Source organism: Cinclus cinclus, chromosome 11 (genome assembly GCF_963662255.1).
Source record: "Cinclus cinclus chromosome 11, bCinCin1.1, whole genome shotgun sequence".
NCBI lineage: Eukaryota > Metazoa > Chordata > Aves > Passeriformes > Cinclidae > Cinclus > Cinclus cinclus.
In genome coordinates this window covers 22537677-22561971 of record NC_085056.1, presented here as the reverse complement: position 1 = coordinate 22561971, position 24295 = coordinate 22537677, and the positions used below count along the sequence as shown (strand labels likewise).

At 46.3% G+C, this 24295-nt stretch overlaps 2 protein-coding genes across 2 annotated transcripts in view; both read left to right on the top strand.

Annotated features, from left to right (window-relative positions):
• The first annotated feature begins 1049 nt into the window (after positions 1–1049).
• On the top strand, positions 1050–8000 carry LOC134048134 (hypoxanthine-guanine phosphoribosyltransferase-like). Its single transcript, XM_062499733.1, is given in 9 exon segments — positions 1050–1076; positions 1458–1564; positions 2009–2185; positions 2507–2579; positions 3274–3291; positions 3486–3568; positions 5467–5513; positions 6193–6268; positions 7952–8000. Coding segments are annotated over 9 exon segments (657 nt in total).
• Positions 8001–9529: 1529 nt separating this feature from the next.
• LOC134048164 (hydrocephalus-inducing protein homolog) overlaps positions 9530–24295 on the top strand; it is an 82161-nt gene continuing 67395 nt past the window's right edge. The window contains exons 1-8 of the mRNA XM_062499764.1: positions 9530–9601; positions 10760–10858; positions 12891–13010; positions 14762–14896; positions 16299–16498; positions 19571–19701; positions 21014–21209; positions 23826–24018. Coding sequence (XP_062355748.1) covers positions 9530–9601; positions 10760–10858; positions 12891–13010; positions 14762–14896; positions 16299–16498; positions 19571–19701; positions 21014–21209; positions 23826–24018 — 1146 coding nt within the window. The remainder of the gene's footprint in view (positions 9602–10759; positions 10859–12890; positions 13011–14761; positions 14897–16298; positions 16499–19570; positions 19702–21013; positions 21210–23825; positions 24019–24295) is intronic.

Sequence of the window (24295 nt, the reverse complement as noted above, 5' to 3'; positions counted from 1 at the left end):
TTCCCTGAAATTTCCTTGAACCCTGTCTCTAGTTTTATCTTTAAATGCAGGAAGCTATTTGTGGCCAATTTAAAATAAACAGCAGTAATAGGTTATTTCATTTTTTGGCTACCATGAGTTTTGCAAGTAATAACCTACTTCTGTTTTCTACAGTCCATTTTTCTTTTCTTCCTAATCACTCATCGCTCCTATGACAAAGAAAAGGAAACTTAAAAACAATCCATCTAAGGAGTTTGCAGGTGTTAACTAGTTAGCAATACTTTATACCATTACTGCCAAGTCCACAGCTCTGTGCTTTTAGCAAGATGCTTCACTGGGTTCTGTGTAATGTAACTGGTATGTAGATAACCTGTTTTTCCACTAGTGGAGCTTTGAGCCAGCTCTGAATTGTTCTTTCAGTTAGTTCTGTATTTTTAACAACAGCAGGGCCGTGTCAGGTGTGACAAAATCTCTCTAATTTGAAGGGGTTTTCTTAGTTTTTTCTATAACTTATATATTAATTGTATTCACAATTCTTTCTACTTCCTTATATTTTTCCTTGCCTGGTTTTGTGCCACCACTTTTTGAATGAACAAAGTAGCCTTCAAGGATGGATGGATCTTGAAGGGAGGTGGAATCCACTGTTACAGATCTGCTTGCGGCCAGAAGAGAAACCCTAATGGAGATTATGGAACTTCTAGGCATGCAGGCACCGCTGGGTGCAACAGCTTGAAACCAGCATGTTGAATTAAGAATTTAAATCCTAAATCCTGGTGGCAAAAGGGTTAAGATCCGGATCTGTGGGATGTAGCCGTGGTTGGTCCCCAGCCACCATGAGGAGCACTCTGCCCCAAGGGCAAACAGCACAACTGCTTCCCACCTATGGGCACCCTCTGCAGCTTCCCCTCTTCCCACTGCCATCCCAAAGCTTCTCCGTCTCCCCTGTCCTCTGAGACTGATAATGGCTGGAATGTCAAAAGTTCAGCTTTGAATTTATGCTTTGGAGGCAGAGTTTTCTCTTTTACACAGTGGAAAACAATGGTCAAGGCAAAGCAGCACCCCAAAGTCACATGCTGACCTGTAATCCCAATCTTCTTGCCTTACATTTTAATTTTTGCTTGTCTACCACACAAGCAAGCTACTGAGCTCTGCAGAAGGGTAAATGGAATAAGAGGGGAGGTTGCTGTTATTTTAGGTGGCTTTTTTAATGAATTGATGATGGCCAAGAATTTATCTCATAATGACTGGGGCAAAGTACTTGTTATCCATTCACAAGTCTATTCACAACTCAGCCACCAGTTCCTGAGTTACCAGACTGTGAATGGTTCTAGCAGAAAGATCAAAAACTCCCAGAAATATTTTTATTTTGACAGATTATTAGGGGGGAGAAATTTTTTCTTCACACTATCAGAGACTGAAAGCTTTTTCTTGTATGCCTTTGTTGCTAGGTTTAGACCTACTTCCCTTTTCCTTTGCAGATAGGAGATGAGGAAAGTGGCTACAATGAAAATCTGTTTTGCATTCCTAAGCATCATGAAGAAGATTTTGAAAAAGTCTTCATTCCTCATGGACTCATCCTGGACAGGTATGAGGGTAAACAAAAAGGAATAGGGACAGTGATGCCAATTTTTGTCCCTACAAATGAAAAGACTGAGGTCTTGCCCTGTGCAGCCCATGAGAAACATGGAAACTCTGCAGCCCTAACACTTCTGTCCTAAAGCCTAGTACAAGAAGGGGGTTATGGAGTGGATTCCTTTACAAGCCCAGTTAAGCTTCCATGTTCCCTCAAATATCTTTAAGCCCACCTCTTCTGAAGTATTTAGGTTTATGGATTAAATCAGCTTGTGCTGCACAAATACATTAAGTTCCCTATGACTTGCTGTGGTCACAATTAGCTACTTATAAAAACCAAACAGCAAGATCAGAATTTTTACTAGAACATTGCTTAATATATGGACAAACAACTATGATATGCAGAACACTTTCCAGAATTTCCTTTTGTTTTTTTTTTTTTTCCCTCACACGACAGAACGACAGAACGTTTGGCTAGAGATATCATGCAAGACATGGGAAGTCATCACATTGTTGCACTCTGTGTCCTTAAAGGAGGCTATAAATTCTTCGCTGTTTTGCTGGACCATATAAAAACACTAAATCAAAACAATGATAAATCTGTGCCTGTTACCGTGAATTTTGTCAGAAGCAACTTTCTTTTCTTTAGAAAATTTACTCTCTCCATAGACTGGCATTCTGAATACTGGTAGTTTGCATGAGAACCCCACAAAAATTGAGTGTATGTACACATTCTGTTCAAATTACATACTAAAAAGGAACTGATTTACTGATCTGCCCCCAAGGGTGGAAATTATACCTTCACTGGAATAAACATATAGCAGAACACTCAACATGACAAAGCCAGGGGGAGATCCCAAACTCACTCCTCTTGCAAAAAGCAAAAGCAGTACATCTTTCCAATATAGAGGATAACACTTTTGGGCATGCTTTATGTCATTTCCATCTCTTCTCTCTCCTTCTAGAATGATTCACCTGCAGAAAATATTAGTTTTGTTGGAGAGGAACTGTCTACACTAAATGGGAAGGTATGAATCAGCATCTTCAGCTTTTAAAGGGAAACAACTGTTCTTGTGTATTTTCCAGGAAATCCATTTTTACTAAGATTTTGATATTGCATACTTCCAGCCACTTAATATGGATTTAAAACAGTTGCTGGGCATTGAAACAGTGAATAATTCCCACTGATGTCCGTGTAAACTTAAAGTGATCAATAATGAGTACTCCCAAAGATCCTATTCTCCATTTTATCCCAGAACACCCAGAAATGAACCACACTAAACTGAGTCATTCAGTGTGGCTCTAGAATACTAGTGCTTTGCATAGAGCAACATATATACCTGACACAGGTACTTTTATCACCATATTTTAAGCTTTCATAAATACTTACAGAAAGACTCTTCAGAAAGCACCAAACTCAGTAGTTCAAGTGACAATCTCCTTCAAAATCAATGCAATTTCCTTGTAACTCAGGGTTTTAGCGTCCTTTTGTTGGCTGTATAATTTGCTGAAAATTACCATTTAAATATTCTTCTTTTCTTTTCTTTTCTTTTCTTTTCTTTTCTTTTCTTTTCTTTTCTTTTTTTCTTTTCTTTTCTTTTCTTTTCTTTTCTTTTCTTTTCTTTTCTTTTCTTTTCTTTTCTTTTCTTTTCTTTTCTTTTTCTTTTTCTTTTTCTTTTTCTTTTCTTTCTCTCCCTACTTTCCCTATGTAACCTCTTCCAGAATGTGTTAGTAGTTGAGGTAAGTAATGACTAAAGAAGGGGTGGAATGACCCGGATTTTTTTCTCTCCTCTTTTTAAATTAATACATATTACATATAAAATTGTAATTAATTGTGTTACTGGGCTGCTAGGTTGGTATACTGTAGTTTGATCACTGACAGTCTGGTTTTCCTTTCAAATTGAAGGATAATTTATTTTTTTTATCTCTTTCAGGACATTATTGAGACTGGTAGAACAATGAAAGCACTGCTTTCAAAAATAAAAGACCAGAAACCAAGGATGGTAAAAGTTATAAGGTACAAGTGTTATAAATAATTAAATGATGGAGGGTGGAGTGAAAGTTAGTTGAAAAAATTGTAATCTGTTGATTGATTGTGCTGTTATTAATAAGTTGTGTAAAGAGTTAATTAATTGTTGAAGTTACGAATTGTTATTCAATTGTTGTGGGTAACTGGGGGGAGGGAGGGAGGTCATGACTGACAAGCTGTGGGTGTTGACAAGTTGTGGGCACTGACAAGCTGTGGGTGTTGACAAGCTGTGGATGCTGACAAGCTGTGGGTGCTGACAAGCTGTGGGTGTTGACAAGCTGTGGGTGCTGACAAGCTGTGGGTGTTGACAAGCTGTGGGTGCTGACAAGCTGTGGTTGTTGACAAGCTGTGGATGCTGACAAGCTGTGGGTGTTGACAAGCTGTGGGTGTTGACAAGCTGTGGGTGCTGACAAGCTGTGGTTGTTGACAAGCTGTGGATGCTGACAAGCTGTGGGTGTTGACAAGCTGTGGGTGTCGCTGGGTTGGTGCTTGTTGGACAGAGAAGGAAAGAACTTTCCAGACTAATTATGTCCTAAGGTGACGACACTGGACTGCATCATGATTGGACCATGCGCTGACCAATGGGAACGATGGATTTGGAAATGATTGACCCAGAATGAAGAGTGGTATGAACCAATCGCGAGGCGAAGAAGGAGCCAATCACCGAGGGGATTGAAAAACACACCAATCAGCACGGATCGGGCTCTATAAGAACCCCCGGCTGTGCTGTCCTGGGCTCCTCTGACGGAACTCGGGCTCCTGGGAAGTTATCTGTGCTGCGGGCACAGTTTCTGTAGTGGTTTAGCCTGTCGGGCTTACCGAGTGGGGTCTAAGCTTTTCTTGGGCTCCTGCCTTTGGTGCTTTCATAAATTAATAGCCAAGTTGTGTCTTTCAAAAGTATTTTCAGTTGCTTTTAACACAAGGATATAGCTACTAACTAACATACTCAAATCATCTGGGTGAACAGTCAGTCTATGTTGACAGGTGCTTTTTTGGCTTGAAGTTGGGGGGCAGGGAGCAAATGGAGGATGTAATCCTTATCCAGATGCTTCAAATTTAAGTGTTTCTTTATCTGGGAAATTCAGCCATGCACTACCATCTTCACTGCTCAAAATAATAAAACAGTTTTTATTGCTTTTTCTGTGTAGTCCATAATGCCTGATGGATTCCCTGTTTCCTACTTCATGTTTGAGGGAAATTAATCTCTCTCCATATGGTTTCTAATACCACCTCAACTGCCTCAATACTAGAATGACAACACTCTGAATTAATATCCTCAACAGTAGAAGTTTCCAGAATCTTAAGAGTCTCTCAGCACTTGGGAGATGGCTGCAAGTAGCATTCTAGATCTGCATTTAGTAGATCTCTGAAAGGAAATTCTGTGGAGTGTCCCTGTATCTGTCAAGTAATCACAATGCTTTATAGAAACAGCTGCTTTATGCAGCAGTTATTCAGACAGTACTTCTAGTGACTGTCCGGAAGGTTCTCAGTTTCTTCTGAAGTGCACAGGCAAACCAAGAACAGAAATGATTTTGCAGAAGAAATTGTCCTTTTCTCCCTCCCTTCCTCCCTACCCACTGAAATCATTACCAGCCATTTGGACATGCTTCCCCCTCTGTGCTATTCTAGTGTCCTGGGGCATTGCTACATGGAAGTGATCTGAGACACAGGACTGGAGGGATCTGAATACAAAGTAGACCCACTCTGGATCAGGGTCTTTGCTTCTCCCCCCACTACAAGGCTGAACACTACTTATTTCTCTGCAATAATTTAATTGTTTTAATTTAAATGCATGATTTTAGAAGTTCATGGGGAGGTGTGGCGGAAGGGAAGTCTACAGCTTAGAGCAAGACATATTTTATAAACCATCCTTCTCTGCCTTACAGCCTGTTTGTTAAAAGGATATGTCAGAGTCCAGGTTACAGACCAGACTGTAAGTGTTGTGTTTTTCTAGTATTTTTTTTCTGTACTTCCCAAAACACTGTCTTATGATTTTACTTCAGGTAGCACATCTGATGACTGGCACATAAGTTTCATGAAGGCCAAGAGAAATGGGGAGAAGCGGCATAAAAATTTATGAACTAATGACCAGCTATGTTATCCCCAAGACCTCATGACCATCTTTTTTCCCCTGGATGGCCTGAGTTCAGGTTTAGATACTTGATATACAAATTTAACTATTTAGATAGCAGAAACAGAATCAAACCTTAACTTTGTTTTGCTTTGCTTTGACCCTAGAGGGCATTTGTTTTGACATTTGGCATTATTAAACTTGCCTTGTTTCCAAACTGAAAAGTCCTACTCAATCACAGTTCATCTACTTTCACTCAAGTAAAATCTCACTCCTTGTCTTCTCCACCAGGAGCAACTCATAAGTAGGTTTTAAACAATTACTTTGTTAATAAAAATAATTCTCTTAGCACCCTGATTATATTACTGACTGATGGAAATGGTTTAGACTCTGTCATCAATTTACAGCTCAGATTCTTAAGGAAGCATCCTGAAAGAGATGATGCCTATTACTCTTAGCTCAAGTATGTGTTGAATAGAAACTGTGCACTTAAAAGCTACTTACACCACTGAAGCATAAAAAGAACTGTATTTTCTTACAGATACAGGCTTTGAAATTCCAGATAAATTTGTGGTTGGGTATGCTCTTGACTATAATGAATATTTCAGAGATCTAAATGGAAGTACATGCACATTCCTCCACTGCCAGGTGCAAGGTACCTACCTACCACAGGTACCCAGGGAGAATAGTTGCTTCTACTCAGAGCTTCTCAACAATTAAAAACCCTTCCATTCCAGTTAGAAACTTCCACTAAAGGAGAAAAAAACAATTTTAAGGTGCCAAGTTGGTAATGCAACGTAGGTACTTAAGAAATGTTTCTGCTTCACTGTTTTGCAATTCTACTCCACAACTCTCATGGCTCAGCCATGCTGCAGGACATTCTGACCCCCAGGATGGTGAGCAGCATACAGTCTGCAGCCCCATCTGAAAGTAAAGTAACTTGCAATTTGACTTTAATTGGAAGTTTGTCTGTTTTAGTTCAATACCATGTTGCTCTTTTGTCACCAGTCTTTAAAGCAGCCACGCAGGAGCTCCGTGTGAAGGTTTTCTGTACACTGAGGGATAACACGGCTGTAAGATCCTTCTTCCCTTGTTCCATTACAGCTTCCTTAGGCTGCACAGAGTAGCAGACCCGGAAACATCCTAAATTAATAGGCTTGATGGGTTTTCTTCCCCCTCCTTTGTTTTCAAAAGTACTTCTAAAATTCTGGGGAACTTGGAAAGTGTTTCACTTCAAGGTCTTTTTACTAAGACAAACCACTTCTGAAGACACAAACGATCTGTGCTATTGCTCAACAGCATGAAGGAGTATGCAGTTATTTAACAAACCTAAGTTCTTTAAAATATATAAACCTATGTATTACAGATAAACTTGGAAAGACTATTAAAACCGCAAGTTTACTGCAAGTAGGAAACTTGGAACCATTATGGTTCCAGCGCGTTTTAACTGCAATGCTGGTAATACAACTGAAAATCAGTCTTGCATTTCATTCGAAGATAGAGGTTGATAAATACTGTACTTTTTGGTTTTTCTTTTAGCACATCTTTATTCTGAAAGACAATGACAAAGAGAAATAAATACAGGATGTGGTAATGCCAGTCTTCTGGAGCACCAATTCCTGGCTGCTGATTAGGTGCTGAACCATGACACCAGGAAATTACTTCTGCTGCTTGTGTGTCCCTAAGAAGAACGGGAAGCTGCACGCTAGTGCCCAGGACCTGCAGCTCGCTGACTGGCACTTGCACGATGCGCCGAACACAAACTGTTGAGACCCTGGGTTTTCCCGTTCTGACGGGCGGCGCGGAGCTGGGTGCGAGGCTCTGGCGGTACCGAGCGCTGCCGCCGTGCCCGTCACGTTCCGGGCCCCGGAGCGGATCGCTCCCGCTCGGCCCGGGGACCGAGGGGCACCAAGGCTGGAACAGGCGGGGACCGAGCGGGGATCGAGGGGGGGAACGAGACGGGACCGAAGGAGGGAGCGAGGCCCGGCCGGCTCCGCCGCCCCCGGGCCGGCCCCGCCCCGCCTGTCGGGTGCCGCGGTTGCCCGGTAACCGCGAACGCGGCCCCTGCGTCTGCGGCGGCTTTGTGGCCTCAGCACCCGCTGAACGCGCTCCTGGCCCGCTGGTCGCAGCCTGAGCGTGTGCGGGCGGCCACACTGCGCCAGTGGCCAAGTGAATTGTTCTCAGAGCTTTGGTCTCTGAGGGCGAGAACTGAACTCGCAGAGCTTTGCTCGGGCCCTGCGAGCCGATGCTGAATTAGGTTTGAAGGTAAAGGTTGACTAAAGTTGCACTTTTTGGTTTTGTCACATCTGTGCTCTGAAAGAGAATGCCGAAGGGAAATACAGGATGTGATAATGCCAGTCTTCGGGTGCAGCAGTTCAGTGGCATGTACTGAACAGGGGCTGAGTGGATGAACAACATATGGTCTACTGATTGGGCTTTTTTTCACTGAAGACATGCAACTTTTCCGAAGTATACTAGTCCATACATTGGCTTCCCTATAGTGACTACTTACACTGCCTAAAGGTGAACGAGTTCTGTTCAAGTTTCAGTGAGTTGTTACCATCTGGTTACTAAAATTATTAGGGAGACGCCCCTGAATTAAGGAGTAAATGAGACCATATGCCAAAGTAAAGAATCTGCATTTCATGGAAATGGGAGGAAGAGAGAGAGAAAAACAAGTAGAAAAAGGGAGGGAGGGTGAAAGGGGTTTGGGAAGGGGGGGGACAAAGAGTGTCAGAGACGATTAAGTAGAAAATATCACCATACCTCCCTGGGGTGGGGCAAGTTTGACTCTTTGTCTCTTGGTACTTTCGAAGAATATAAAATCTTTAGCACCAGTGCATCCTTCGAGTCTGCCATGAACTGGGCTCTGGATTTTCAGATCTGTTGTGTTACTTTGCATCCCATGCAGTCATCTGGTGCAAGGCCTCAGGCGTGGGTCTGGGGGCACTTTGGTGGGCTATGACACCCCCTCAGCTGCCCCCGTGGGAACGTCCTCTGGATGTGGTCTCGTGGGAGTGGGGAGTTTTAGAGCTAAGCCAGTTTGTGTGAGGGAGGATGGGTGTCCACTGCCTATTGCCAGAGGTTACACCACACCCAAAATTTCCTCCTTCTCCCTCTCTTGATGGGAGGTTTGTGTGCAAACCTGGCCTCAGCAGAGGAGCCTGTGGCTATGACTTCCCCACCCTGAACCCAGACAGAGCTGATTTTCTGGACAGCTGCTGCGTTTGGCTTTGTTGTAGATACATTTTTCTCCCTCAGCCTTGTTTACATCTCCCCAGACATGAGATAATAGGACAATAGTGTTGCCTGTACCTTGTCTCAAGTTCCTTTAGGCAGCTTAGCTCACAGTCCAAAGTTCCAGCCAGGAGGCATTTTCAGCGAGGGGTGAGCTTCAGTGGTCACAGCTTCTTCATACAGTTTTGTCACAATGGGCAAAAAGTCCTTTAAAACAATATTTAAGCCATTCGGCATAGCATTCCAGTCTCTCACAAGTCCTGTGAGGAGCAGCTGAGAGAGCAGGGGTTGTTTAGCCTAAAGAAGAGGAGGTCCACTCTACCTATTTTAAAGTAGCATTTTAGCTACAGCTTTGTCTCTTTTAACTATTATTAATTTTCAGATTTTTAGCTCTGCTTTTCAGTATGATCCATCTTTGCATTGCAGAACATAGCCATATATTTAAAGTCCAACTAGAGGCCTAACAATACTAGCTACTTACCTCAGACAAGCACTTAGCTACTTTCAAATAATATAAAATTTTTAGCACCAGTATCCTTTGAGTCTGCCATGAATTGGGTTCTGGGTTTTCAGAGTTCCATTGTTGCTCCTTCCAGTTTTGTTGAGGCATTGTCGTTCATCTGTGACATCCTGCCTCCACAATGGCTTCTGCATCCCCGAAAAAGACATCGACACCTCGTCTTTTGTCCAGGGAAAGACTGAAGTCTATTACTGTAAGTACCCACTGGGGCTGTGTTGAGGCTGGAAACCCCCCTCGTGTCCCTCCTCTCCCTGCCCTGCCTGTTGTGCAGCAGCACTGTGAAGCTGCAGAACCCCTCCCCACCTCTCTGTGCCGTGTTCCTGTGGCTGGGGGCTGTCCTGGTGCAGTAGGGAACATCGTGTGTTTCTTCAGGGACAGCCCAGTGTCTTGCCTGGCTGTGCCACCGCAGCCAAGTTAAGCCAGGTTCAGCCAATGTAAAGCTGAAGCCCTGAGCATGTGCTTCTTTCCCTTTCCATTTCCCACGGTGATTCCTTCTGTCAGGCTGGACACTCACCTGTGCTGCTCTGACCAACCTGCTCCTGGGCATGTGAGGATGGGGGGGGGGAAGCTCAAACTCTGCCCAAAGCCTTGAGAGACACGGCTGGTCCCAGCTGGGGGAGCTTCCACACCAGCTGCTCTGTCTCATCTCCTGTGTGGGGCACAGATCCAGCCCTGCAGACAGCAGAGGAGGAGTCAGGGCCACAGAGGTCCCATGGCTGGCTGGAGCTCACTTGACTGAAGATGCCCCAGTGCTGAGGTTCTGTCAAGGAGATCCCTTTGGCTTCTTCTGTGGAGGCATCTGTGAGCCCAGACAGAGAACACAAATGCTAATTAACAGAGAGGACTAAAACTTGGACACACTCCTGTGCACCTCACTCTTGGTACAACTTGGCTTTCTGTGTCTCTTGGACGCACCCGGCGGTGTTCTCTCCTCGCTATGAGTTTTGACTGTTGTGCAGGGATGGAGTTAGGGGAGTTCTGAGAGCTCCTCCCCACTCTCTGAAAAGGTCACTGCCTCAGGCCAATGACACAAAAGAGGAAACAGATGCCCAAAGAGCAGAAATCCCCAAACATGTCACATCTAATCACGGAGAAGCTAATGGCACAGAGCCATGTGTTTGGAGCATGTGCATTATGAATTTACTGGTGCTAAGTATTTCAGCAGGTAACTTCCAGGGCTTCCAGAACTGTCCTAGATGATGGGGTCACAAATTATTCACCGGTGCCACTTGTTCAAGGAAAGCCTTTCTGAACAAGTGCATCTCTGAGTCTCTGAGGTTCTAGCTGGTTTTTTGTTTGTTTGTTTGTTTGTTTGCTTTTTGGGTTTTTTTTTGCGTTTTTTGCCTTTCAGCTGCTTCCTTCTCAGTTCCCGAAGGAGGAGTTTCTCAATGTGAAGAAGGTGGCCAGCACTGGGGCGAGTTTTCTGCCCAGAATTGGCCCATTTCAACACGTGAGTGAGACTCGTCAAAAGGTAGCCTTTTCCTGCTCTTTTCTGTTTGATGTGAAGTTTGAAGAGGGCGTGTGCTTGTGACAGGCTTGTCTCCAGCAAAATACCTCAGTGACCAGGTCCTGTTGACATTGCCAACTGCTGGTCGTGCTGGACTTGGAGTCCTGATCTGCACCAAGCCAACACAAATAACCTCTGCTGAAGCTGCTGGTGTTTACTGAATGTAGCTGCCATTGCTAAAGCAACAGGGGGAAGGCAGGGGGCACAAAGACACAAAATTGCCATCTGCCATTCTCCTGCTGAAATAGCCACCTCTTGCTTAGGTGTGGTCACCATCAAATGCTTGGGGTCATAGGATTCCCTCCAGAGTGGCAGTGTTGGCCTTTGAAGGCCAAGGACCTGCAGTAATTCCTTCAGATTTAACAAAATTTAATGTGTTAATGTTTTGGGTTGGAACAATGTGTTGGGACCCTGATGGGGTGTTCGATTTTGCAGGCTGCCAGATGTACAGGGGACTCCCCCTGGGCAGAGGCAATGGATGTGCTTTATCTGGATCAGTGCCTACATAGAGAGGTGTGTTTAAAGCTGCCTTTCTTGCAGGACTGGCTCAGTATAAAGCACTGTCCAAACAGGTAGGTGGCCGAGGTGGGCTGTTGAGCAGGAAATTGGCAGCAAGAGACATGTAATACATGGGTTAAGGATTGCCCTGGAGAGGGGCCTTAGGGACACCTCAGAGAGGGGCACAACTAACGGACAAGTGTGCTGCAGCCATTCCCTTCAGCAGATTGTGTCTGCTGTGAAGGCACACAGGAGACCTGCTTGTGTCTCTGCACTGACAGCAGTGCAGCTGGAGAAGGCAGACAAAGCAGGGGAGAGTTTTCTCAAAGCAATGTCTGCTCCAGAAGCATTTGCTGCTGTTGTGTCATTCCAGACGTGCCTCTGCAATGATATCAAATAAGAGAGCAATAATAGATTACAAGAAAGCACCCATTTAAAGCTTATGGAAAAAGGAGATACCAACTCTACTCTTACCCAGGTTGCTGAGAAAAGAACTGAACCTTATCATCATTCAGCATTCACCTCATTTGTCATTTTCCCAACTTCTGCATTACTTTAGTTTTGCCTTTACCTCTGTTAGAAATGCACTGATGTTTAAATACAAGGGGACAAAATCATTGATGCAAAAGAAAACTGTTTATTAGTAACGATTCAGATGAGCCAGGTGTGTCACCTTCTCCCCCGAGACAAGCACACCCTCAAGTAAAATGGCAATCTTTCTATACCCTTTATACCTGTCCAGGGCACTCCCTGTCCTCTTTGCCAGTGGATGGGTACTGGGGAACTCACGTACTCTCCAGACCGCCAACTTTTCTGTGCCCTCCCCTCTCATCCTACTTCCTTTTGGTCAGGTCTTCAAGCCCATCCCTCTCCCAGCTCACAGCAATAACCAACCAACCAACCAGAACAATCCAAACCACAAACAACACACAGAACCAACAACTTTCATTCTTTCACTTAATAACCTTTTGGCTTCAGCAAAATATCACCTCATCTCTCACACCTCCTCTGGTACTGTTCTCTTCTTACTGATGTCTAAGTTCTAGATCAAAAAAGATATTTGCAGCTGTGTGGGCCTCGGTTTCTCAGAGTAAAGGACATCCCAAAATTGTTTCCCAAGGAGTCTGATGTAAATTTGCGGGTTTTACTGACTCCATGAGTGCTCAGTCAGTGCCCCAGACCTGTGTGATCACATGGGCACAGAGCTGTGCGTAAGGTAAGTGCTGCCTGGCATTCTGGAGAGGAAACCTGGAGAAATACATGCCAAAAGAGCAGCTTGGCTTGAACCTGCTCTGTGTGGCCCAGCAGCTCTTGATCAGCTCAGAGCAGAGGTGGGTGAGCTACTGTTTCCCCAATGTGTCCGGGGCACATGTGCTCACCCAGAGTGTGTACTTCAGTGGGGATCAGTGTAAAATTCTCCTTCATGAACCTTCCTCCCAGCAGCTGAACCTCTCCCTGCTCTCTCTTGCCTCTCCAGTTGTTGCCAGTTCCCCCGATAGAGAGCTTGCTCCAAGTTTCCCCACCAGAGATGGTATTTCAGAAATTCGTCGCTCATGAGGTCTCGGAAATGGTACTGTCTCTCACAAACAAGGACAAGGTAAGTGCTGGCACGTGGAGCTTCAAGACTGTGCTGAATGAGGAGAGTGGTGTAATTCCCACAGTGTACAGCAAAGCGAGTTATCTGCTGCAGCACATGCAGAAGAAAATGTCGCAGGTGGAAATCTTTGTGTGCTGGGAATTCTCCACTGACTTTGGCCATGCATTGATGGTATCCACTTCAAAGGAGTTTCCTTCTCTTGAAAGCTCTGGATTAATAGGAATGCTGGGGGCTGTACAGCTCTTACCTGCTCTCATGCTTTGTCTTGAGTGTATGCCACATCCTGTGTCTCCTTGGCTAATCTGGGTTCCTGGGAGGACTCTCTGCCTCTCTCAGCCTGTTTAGCTCCCTTTGTGCAGCTCACAGTCAAAGCCCAGAGGCTGAGTCTTCTCCAATTTATGCTGGAATCACTTCTTATTAATGGCATTGGCACTGCAGGATATGTGTTCTGAAACAGCCCTCAAATCAGACTGATGTAGCAGAAGCAGCGGGAGGCCTTTAGGTGCCACTTCAGGCTCCTGCTAAGCTTCATCCAGCTCCACTCAGGTTTTCCAAAAGTGACATGGTGCTCTGCTTTCCCTTTGGAGAAACCACAGCACATCCAAAGCCACATGCTCTTAGAGGTTTACACATCTGCCTGAAGAAGTTGAGATTGTTTTGCAGTTTCCCAAGAGAGCTGAGAGGGGAAAAACGTGAAAATGTCAGCAGTTTTGTTCTACTGTAAAGAGGAAAACTGAGACCATTTGAATTTCAGTCAGGGAAACATTTTCTCAAATGAAGCTTGTGCCAAGAGTGGGCTGGTGGGAAGAGACAGGAGGGTCTCAAAATCACCTGGTTTTGACTTTTTGAGAGCATGTTACAGGTGCTCAGGGTTGATTATCTAAGTGCTGCAAAATGCACGTTTGCTGTGTCTGTGGTTCCCAGAGGGCAGGACCTGTCAGGAATGCCCAGGAGCCCAGCTTGCCTGCACAGGCAGCAGGAACCCCTGGAGAGCCAAGACTGGCTTTTAATACTGGAACCAGAGTGTGAGTCAGTGCCGGTCATGTTTCTCCAGGAAGAAAATGCCTTTGTAGCCCATAGTCGATGGGCACAGCCTGGCTGTGTTTCTGTCACCTTTAACAAGCTGATTGCTCTCATCATTTTGTGATTCTTCCTTGCTGCTTTACTGCCCATTTAAATGCTCTTTGCCAGCTCCTTGTTTTAGGGATAGTCTTGCTGTATTCCTTCTTTTGCTTTTCAGTTTGCTTCCATTCCCAGTAAGGCCACAGTGTTTGGTCTCCTCTCTTGCTGGTCTGCCTGCATGACCGTATCCCCAGAACTGCCTTACCCAAACCTGATCTGCTAGAAGGGAATTTCTTCCTTCCCTCAGGACAATGTGCTGTTTTGCTTTCCAGTAGCACATCCCCCCTCTGGAACACAACAGCATGGCTGTGTGCAGGCAGAAGCCAGCAGGTGTTTTTGCCTTGTTGAAGATGCAGATGACTTGGTTCAGGGGCTCTGTCCCCATCCTTCTGGTGCTGACCTGCTCAGCCCTTCCTTCCCACCAGACATTGCCCTACTGCCCCTGGCCAAAATGCTGCACCCAGACAGAAGGGGTTCAAGTTCACCCTTGTGAATTATGTGCCTGTACCTCCACAGCTGCAAGTGCTTTGGAAAAGGGGTCAGGGAAGGATGTCACCAGGGCATGGACAGGTCTCCTCTCGTCCTGCTTCCACAAGTTGCAAAATCATTCTTTCATTCCTTTCCTGCAGTCTCCTCGGCTGGTGAAGGTCTACATGGAGAGATCACCTTATTTTGAGCTCGTGTGCCCCAGTGATGTACGCCACATCATCCTACCAGGCACTTCTTCCCATGTGCGCATTCGCTTCACCCCCGACGAGACCAAGGTGATACTGGAGGAGCCAAAACACAGAATTATCTCCAATGCCATTGTTTTCCCTGCACTCTGGGTACGGCCCACTCCATGCTGTGAGCTTGGCTCCAGGCTGGGGACAGGCAGCCTGCAGCCAGTCACACCTTGGCATGTGCTGTCAGGCACTGCAGCCAGGCCTGACGGGCTCTGCCTGCCCTCCTTGCACATTGCTGAGCATTCCCGAGGGAAGATGCACAGGGAGCAGTCTGAAAATAACAGAGGGGTGTTGATGGATATTCAGCCATCTCTAGGTACACTGGAAAGGGTTTAATTAGATGGAAAACAGTAGCGGAACAAAGAGCTTTCCTCCTTCCTGGCTGGCAACAGCTTCCCTGCCTCACCCTGGGCTGCAGCAAAGATGGTGCTTTTTCACACCCTCTGTTCTCCAGCCTTGCAGCAGTGCTGTCCCAGAGCACAAATGACCATGACACAGCTGCAAGGCCAGGGCAGAGCACGTGCTATGCCTGTGAGCCCAGCCTGGCACAGGCACACTGAGCTCTAGGGGCCCTTAGTCAGCAGCAGGTTGCTGAGCTGCAGGGGACTTGGACACCTGCCTGAAAGAGCTCGTGTAGCACAGGTACAACCTGCAGGCAGACCTGTGACCCCAGAGCCTGTGGCGGTGACACTGCTGTGGCTGTGTCTTCATGCCTGTCACTGTGGTTGCTCTGTTAACTGGAACCCATTCCATGCCAAGCATGCTTTTGTGTGGAGGTTTGAATACCAGTGCTGAGGCCCTGGCAAGTCTGATCTCAGCGCTGTGATCTGGAGGCTTGTTCATGCAGAAGGGTTTAGGACATGGCATGGAAGGGAGGAAGCCTTGCAAGAAAACAAAGACAGGCTCTTTCCAACAGCATCCTGCTACCTCTTAGCACTGTTCTTCCCGTCTTGGTTGGAGAGGCAAAGTTAGAGTGGAGTTCTGAGCCAAGTGATGTTTCTACACCAGGCCAGAGGTGCAGGAGCTCTTTGGGTACAACTATTTTCTCATCTTCCTTTTGCTTCTTAGTGTCAGTATAACACTTTGTCCTACACTCAAATAGCGGGGATAGAAACCTAAACAGGAATGTCCTGTGTTCCCTAGCTCCATGTTTCTTAGAAGGAACTTAGGAATTAACCTCATGAAAATTTAGAGTAAAAATTGTGATGGCCTAGAGCAGTTCTCTGTATGATCCAAGTGACACACGATTTTAGTGCCACTGAGACAGGTTTTGTAAAGTGCACTGGTGCCTTTAAAATGTCACAATTTAGTACAACTTAAGCATTCATTTTGGGGCGGAAGAGGCAAGTTGATGCCCTCGAAGGGTTATAGGAAATGGCTTTTCTTCTGCCATGGGGATGGCACTAAATGCCCTGTGCTGAGACAGTTTCTTTTCCTGCAGAATTACTCCCATGAGCTCGTCTGCCTCACTGCAAGGGACAGGATAGTTGTGCCTATTCAGGCCATTGCTGCCCAAGCTATCCTGGACTTCCCTGACCAGCTGGACTTCTCAGAGTGCCCAGTCAAGTACAGCAGCCAGAAGACTCTGCTGGTTCGCAATGTTGGTAACGTGGAAGCTCATTACCAGCTGAGCACCCAGAGGTGAGGCAGCTCACGTGTCCTTGTGAAAAAACACCTGTGGGTGATAACAGAGCTGGTAAAGAGCAACAAAAGAACCAGAGCATGGGAGCTGCTGCCCTGCAGGCCTGGCTGGAAATGGGCAGGATGTGTGGGGTTTGCTGGTGCTTCTCATGTTTTAAGCAGGATGCAGCCTTTGAGTTTTCTGTGTCCCAGATTTTCTGGAGGCTGCTGGAACCCTCCTGGGCACAAGCAGCTTCTGAAATGGTTACTCAGCACTGTCAGCCAAACAGACCCGTTCTCTGGGAGGCCAGAGGCATGTGGCTTTCCTGTGGTCCCTGCATCAAATGCCCAACATGAGCTGTGTTACAGGGAGCTGGTGCTGTTCCTGTCACTAAAAGCTGATCTGATTTCCCTTGTCAGCTGAGGGCATCAGTCACCTCTTCTGTTCTATGACAAGCCTTTGCAAGCCAGTTAAAATTTTCAAACAGATGATTTCAACCTCTGAATAAGGTCTTGCCCCCATTCTTTGAGATTTATTTTTAAATACTCTAAAGTTCCTGTATTTCTGCTGCTTTTTCATTTTGGCTTGTGTAAAATGTTTGCCAAAAGATCATGAATTCTTCCTTGGAAACCTTCATAAAGGGCAAGCTCCTCTAATGCCTATCAACATACCACATGCCCATAGGTACATGCACAGGTGTGTAGGAAATACGAGATATTTAGTGAATATGTGAAAAGCAATTGGGTTGATTTAGAAGACAGAAGTATAGAATAACTTTTGCTGGATGGGACCTCTGGAAATCATGTGAGCAGACACACTGCTCAAAGCAAGAGCGGTGTCTGGGGATTGCAAGGTTCCATTGGGAGATCTGGACCTGTCTTCAGATGCCATACAAGAAAACAAACATACAAATGGACCTAGTTAAAAAGCAGAAGAAAACAACCCATTAAAAACTCCCTCCCTACCTTCTCTTTTCTGCCTGTTGGGTGCAGTGGTGTTTCATTGAAAGGGTAGATCTAACAGGATGAGAACTATCTTAAGGAACAGCTCACAATTAACAGATAAAAGGCCAAAATTTAGCCTGCCAGCCCCATCTCTTGGTAGTGGTTTCTTTTGGTTCTAGCAGTGTCAGTGATGTCTCCTTCACAGCTCTTCTATCTGTGGCCTCAGGGAACAGCTTTGTGATGTTGACTGAAATTCCGAGGAATTAACTGCAGAGCTTGTGTCCTTGGGTCTTGGGGAGCCAGGTCTGTGTGAGAGATGACTGCTACTGCAATAACAGGGGAGTCTGCTGGGTACAGCCTGGGGTGGGATGTAGGAGATGCAGGGGCTGATTTGCGCTCAGTTTTTAGTCCTGACAATTGAGTCCTGAACTTGGCTGTATCCTCTTCTCTTGATCATTTGAAAATAAGAAGATCCCCTCTTTCTCAGGTGACTTCTGAAGTCACACCCAGGATTGTTATTCCCATCCTGTCATCTGAGGGCAGGAGTATGTAACATGGGGCAAGAGTGGGAATGGGATGGAATGGAATGGAATGGAATGGAATGGAATGGAATGGAATGGAATGGAATGGAGTGCTGAAGTGTGGCCAGAGATTCCCTTAACTGGGAGCTTCTCTCTTCCGGCAAAATTTTTGGCAAAAGAATATGTCCTGTGCCCTGCCCACACCAAGCTCCAGCAGAGACCTGCAGCAGTCCTGGCATCACTCCCGGGGCACATGCAGGAGCATGTACAGTAATCCAGCTCTGGGGCTGGTGGGGTCTTGTCTTCCCTCCCCTCTCTCCAAAGTCTCTCGTCCAGCACATGAACAGTGCTGGCCCAAGGCTTCTCCCTCAGCCAGCAGTGATGTTCTCACTGGTGGTAATGGGAACAGCCTTAATGAGCACAACCTGAAGCAAGTTCATCTGCTGTCATTGCCCACATGAATAAAGTTCAGCTTGCCATATGTTCTCCTTATTTTTGCATGTGATGCATTCATCACCAAACTCCCCAGAATTAAATGACAGATTGAGCACCAGCAAATCACCGAGGCCAGGAACTTTTCTTTCCTCAGTGGTGCTGCAGAAGAGCACGAAGCCCAGCAGCTGCTGGTCAGAAGCACATTTCACCGGAGCTGTCCCTGAGCATCAAAGTACTGAGCCTTGTGTTTGTCAGGCAAGAGCGTTTGACCTGGTGACCAATCCTAATTGCTCCTGTTAAATCCAAAGTGCACCAACACATCTGCATAATTATTTCCAACACATTGCACAGTTTGTCTGGTGGGCCAGGCAAACAGTTACCAGCCTGGATGACAACCTAGAGTCCCAGACTGCATTGCTGGTAAATACACAGAAACCTCCTGTTCTGCTTCCTTGATGTGCTCCTGATAAGGATGCTACATTTAGCTGTGATTGGATCCTTCACACTGTACATGGCATCCTCCTTTTGGGTCTTGTTTCCAAAGTCACTATTCTCTGCATTTGCCCTCTGTTTCAGAGTGTGGACTGCTCCTTTTCTTAGAGCAGCTTCCATTGAAATGCTGATAAAATTTGCTCTTTTGGGCTAAATCGGGATGTTATCAAGGTAAAATAAACCAAAGAACCACACTTTAAATTCACAGTAATTATTCCTTGCTCTTCAAAGAAAAGTTCATTCTCCCTGTCTGACTCCTAGGCTGTAATCTCACAGGAGAGGTAATGCCCTAACATTTGCATCTCTTGAAATGAGGTTTATAGGCAGCAGGAAAAGGGAAATTCCTGAGGCAGTCGGTGTCAAGCTGTGCATGCAGATAGCTCTTAGCCTTCTCTGTGCTTTTCACAAACCATTCTCTGATGGGATTGCTGGCAGTCAGACCCTTGAGTCTCCTTGCAGGGGGCTGGATGCAGAGTATGGGGGAGATGAGGTAATTTTATCCCACAGGATCTTCTGAGGGCTGGATCTTCTCAGAAGTGGGTCAGTAGCTGTTCCTGATCCTGTCTGTTCTGTCTGTCTTCTGTTGACTGTGATCTGTTTGCTCCCTGCTTGCCCAAGTGAGCTGAAGTGACCTGCACTGCAGAAGGAGTATCATCCCCAGATGTGGCCCTGAGTCCTGATCCCTGTCTTTGTGTTGCAGTCCTTTCTGCGTGGTTCCAGACAGGGGAACTCTGGCCGCTGGTGACACCATGCAGGTGACAGTGGGATTTCACCCGCTGACGGTCGGTGACCATTCCGGGTCCCTGGTAGTGTGCTGCAACACAGGTGAGTGCTGGGCACTGCATGGGGCACAGGACAGTTCTCCACCATCACTCCCTGTTGTCCCATCCCCCTCGATTCCCTCTAGGTGTACCACCACCCCTGTTACAGCTTTACCCCAAAGAAATCTTGAGAACTCATTGGTGTTTAGGGGGTTGATAAAGTGGATCCCCTCTAACAGGGCTGGGATTTTTGGAATCCTGTTTTTCTGGGAGTTGCTGAGTGGAGGAAGGAGGAATCCTGAATCTCCACTATTGTGTGGCTATGCCTGGGTGCAGTTAAATTATTTTATTGTTGGGCAGTGCTGTATGTGAGGCGTGAGGTCTCCAGCACAGTCTCTCCAATGCAATGTATTCCTTGCACACCTCTGTCCCCATCTGCTGCTTCTCCATTGGCACGGACCCTTTTTCTGTTTTGGCCTCTACACACATATCTAGTTTCTGTCCAATAACATTTTCAGGCCCTCGAGTTCCTGTTTGGTGACAAATCAAGACAAATTTTTCCACATCCCCATTTCCTAGGCCGCTCATGATGTTGCAAATTTCTCACATCTCTCTCCCATTTGATTTGTAGACTGAGGAATCCCATTCATTCTTCATATAGACGCTGCTCTGTACTTATTAATATTTCTTTTGTCCCTTTTAAATTTAATTTTAAATGGGTCTTGAGATCAGAACAATACAAAATATTTCAAGACTGATGTGGCTGTGGGTTTGGACAGGGAGATAATGATGATGATGATTTTCATGGTGTTCATTTTGTAGAGGTTTGTCATCTAGCAGAGCCGGGCTGGTTGTGTTTCCTCACCTGTGTCCCCTCCTGCTGTGGGCTGTCACTTCACTGGTTCCTCTGGGCCTCCTTTTTCTGCCCACATGCCCCCAGGCATATTTGCTTGTCAGCAACAAGGGGTCCAAGGGATCAGGAGAGACAGGAGTCTCGTGGGATGCCCAGGGGAGACCCTGGGCAAGGCCAGACTGAACAGGGCTCCTCAGCATCACCTGGAGGGCTTTGATGCAGAAATCCTGGTGATCTGAGTGGGTCACCTGAGCACATCTGCCCAATCTCACTGTACATACTGTCACCTTGGGGCCAAACCTCTACCAACACAGTGAGAAATAAGGTGTTTGAGGAGGTGCCCAGGACATCCTCACGCTGTACACACAGAGCTGTCAGGATGTGATAAATGTACTGATCCATAGAATGGTCATTCAGCTAAAAACTGTGACACTTCCTTGTGCAACCTGTGGTTTGTTCTGCTCCTTGTGCTTCCATCAGCAACTGAGCTGAGCAAAGACTCCTCTTTGCTTTGTTCCAGGTGAAAAAGGTATCCGCACAAACCTTCACGGAGAAGCTGTAGATGTCAACGTTCGGTTGAGCACCAATTCCGTGAAGGTTGAGAACACTTTCATCACCACATCAAACTACACAACCGTGTTCATCAAAAACAGGAGTAACATCACAGCCCACTTCCAGTGGAAGACTTTTCCTACTGAGGAAGATGAGAATAAACTGAAGAGAAGGTTGGTTTGAAAGATGCGTTTCAGAGAGATACATGGCCCAAGACTAAATCTAACGTATCGCCTCAGGGGGGTGTTGGTGCTTTTGAATGGTTTAGGCCAAGTAAAGCATCTTTGGTATTAGGATGTGTGTCTTGGGCTTCAGGAGCTCAGCACTCAGCATTCCATTTCCATTTGTACTCCAGCCAAGGATGGCATTTTGGGAAGGAAAGGTTGATTGCAATGACTGGATTTCCTGAAGTTCTAATTGGGCTTTTGCCTCTCTAATCTTCTTCCTACATGACTTGGCAACATCCTCAAACATTTCCTGAGTTGCCAGGCACTCTTTCCAAAGGTGATACACCCACCTTTTTTTTTTTTTTTTTTTTTTTTTTCCCTTAGTTCCTTCAAAAGTTCCTTGCCCATCCAGGCTGGTTGTGGTTCCTGTCAGCTCATCTTTCAGCACGCAGGGACAGTCTGTTCCTGTGCCTCCAAGACTTCTTTCTTGAAGTATGTCTATCCTTCCTGGACCCCTTTGCTTTTAAGGGCTGTTTCCCAAGGTACTCTCCAAACCCGTCTCTTGAACAGGCTGAAGTCTGCCCTCCAGAAGTCCAGAGTGGAAGTTTTGTTGATGCCTCTCCTTGTTTCACTGAATATTGAGAACTCTTTCACAGTCACTGTACACCAGACAGTGGTGAACAGATGAAGTTCATTAGTTCTTAGGGAATCTCCTGCTGATATCCAGTACCTGGGTCCCAGGGAGGCAGCAGACTTCCCTGTGGAATGGATCTGGTCAATACACAGGGCCCTCAGTTCCCCTTACAGGGGAGTCACCCACTACCCTTCTTTTCTTCTTAATACTTGAGGCTGTGATCTGGCTGACAGACAAAGTGCAACTGGGACACTCTCCAGACAGAATTTTTTTCTTTAGTGCCATCTGTCTGACCCTCTGGATCCAGGGCCCCATACCTATTCTGTCAGGGCACTGGGTAGGTGATAGGGGTCAGGATGGAATTTTATTACCTCTCCAGTAGAGAGCCATTTCCATTCCCCACTGTCTCCTAGGTCTCCTCCTTCTGCCTGAGTGCAACAAGGGCAGGGCTCCTCTGACTCCCGCTGAGCTTCTCTCAGAGTTGGAAGGGTGTAACTCCACCAGTTAATTTCTGTTTTGTTCAACAATGCCCAACCATAACTGTTGTGCCAGAACTGCCATGCCCAAATTGCCATGGCAAGCCCCAGCTTCCTTCGGGTCAGGTTGCTCACACTCCCCAGAGTCTTTTAAAATTGCCTAGAAAGCACCAGGAGACGCACCCTTGCCCACTTGAATGGATGGCAAGAGGATCTTTTAGTCCCCTGGACTTCTTGGTTTTCCACTGTTCTCTATCTACTTACATAGTATCTGACTTCCATACAAGCTCTCTGTGCTGAAAGAAAATCCTCTTACCTTCTCTGGCTACTTTCCTGGGCTGTTGATTTCCATTTTTTCTCATTTGGCTGCCTCAGCCTGAATGCCAGTTGATCCACTGTTCCCTCTGAAGCAACAAGGTTTCCCCAGGGTAAACTTCCAACTGGTTGTGGTTTTGTGGGCCTTTTCCCAGTTATATCTGTCTGCATGCTAGTTAAACTGTCACCAGGACATTTTCTCCTTCCTTCCTTCCTTCCTTCCTTCCTTCCTTCCTTCCTTCCTTCCTTCCTTCCTTCCTTCCTTCCTTCCTTCCTTCCTTCCTTCCTTCCTTCCTTCCTTCCTTCCTTCCTTCCTTCCTTCCTTCCTTCCTGCCTTCCTTCCTGCCTTCCTTCCTGCCTTCCTGCCTTCCTTCCTGCCTTCCATTCTTAGGGATAATTTTAGCTCCAAGACCACTGTCCTGCTGTCACAGAAGCTTCTGAGATCTCAGAGTAGAGAGGACTTGTTTATGAGAGGAGGTAGTGCAAGATCCTTTCCCTCTCAGGACATTCTACTACCATGTACTGGCATGGGACCCAAAAAGCTCTGGATCATGAAAAGGTCTCTCCAGGAGTTTGCTGTCTCCCTCCTGCACAACAAAGTCCCTCGCTCTCTCAGAGCCTCTCTTTTCATCCATATAAAACCTTGAATGTCACTGAAGGGGTGCGGTGTCTCAATTAATTGATTTCCTTTGGAAGTGCTCTGGGATGCTCTTGTGAAAGACAGAGTAGGGAACAGGCCAGGTCCAAAATGGAAGAAACAAAGAGTGATGCTGGTAACACGTAGCTGCAACCCAGAATTGTCTCCCCTTCCCAGGGAAGTCCTGCAGTGGGCAATCCATGATCTTTATCTGCCTTCCCCGAGCAGCTCAGGGGTAGGAAAAGACAGTTGAGGTGCCTGGTGGATTCTCCCTCAGTTTTGGCAGAGGCTTTGCGACAGAGGCTTTGGGGCTTCTTCTGAGGGGTGCTGGCTTTCCAAAACTCTCCTGAGCTTGCAAGTGTGAAGTAAAACTACCTGCTGTGCCAGTGAACAAGTTATCCTCTCATTGATTTGGGACCCCCGTGGCTTGGGGTCAGCTCTTGCTGGGGAGCTGCTGCTGCTCCTCCCCAAGTGCTTTGCTCTCCTGCACTCAGACTTCTCTCTTCAAATGCGTGGTTTATTAAATGATCTGCTGGCTTTGTCTCTCCCTGCGGCTGCAGGCAGTGCTATTTTCTGCAGCCACTGAAAGAGGTGTCGCTGGAAAAATTCATTGAGGAGGAAAATATAGAGCAGGAGAAGGGCTATTGTGAAGATAACACTGCCCTTGTGAGCCACACAGTCCAGGAGGAGATGGCAAAGGTGAAAGAAGACCCCATGCTGTTTTCCGATGACATTTTTTCCATTGAGCCCGTGGTAAGTGATAGTTGAGAACCTCATTTTCCTCCTCTTCCTCCTCCCTCTCTTCCTCCTCCCACCCTCCCTCCCAATCCTCCTGGATGCCGATGCACTCACTCAGCAGATCCTCAGGTGGATCCATGTGCTGGGAGGAAAGACATCATGTCTCTGGTGGGGCTGCAGAGCTCGCTGCTAAAAGCAGTTCTGCCCTGCAGGCTCAAGGCAGGGCTGGGAGCCTGACAAAGCTGAGCTCTGCTGCCAGGGCTCCAGCTCAAGGGCACTCAGTGCATGTTCT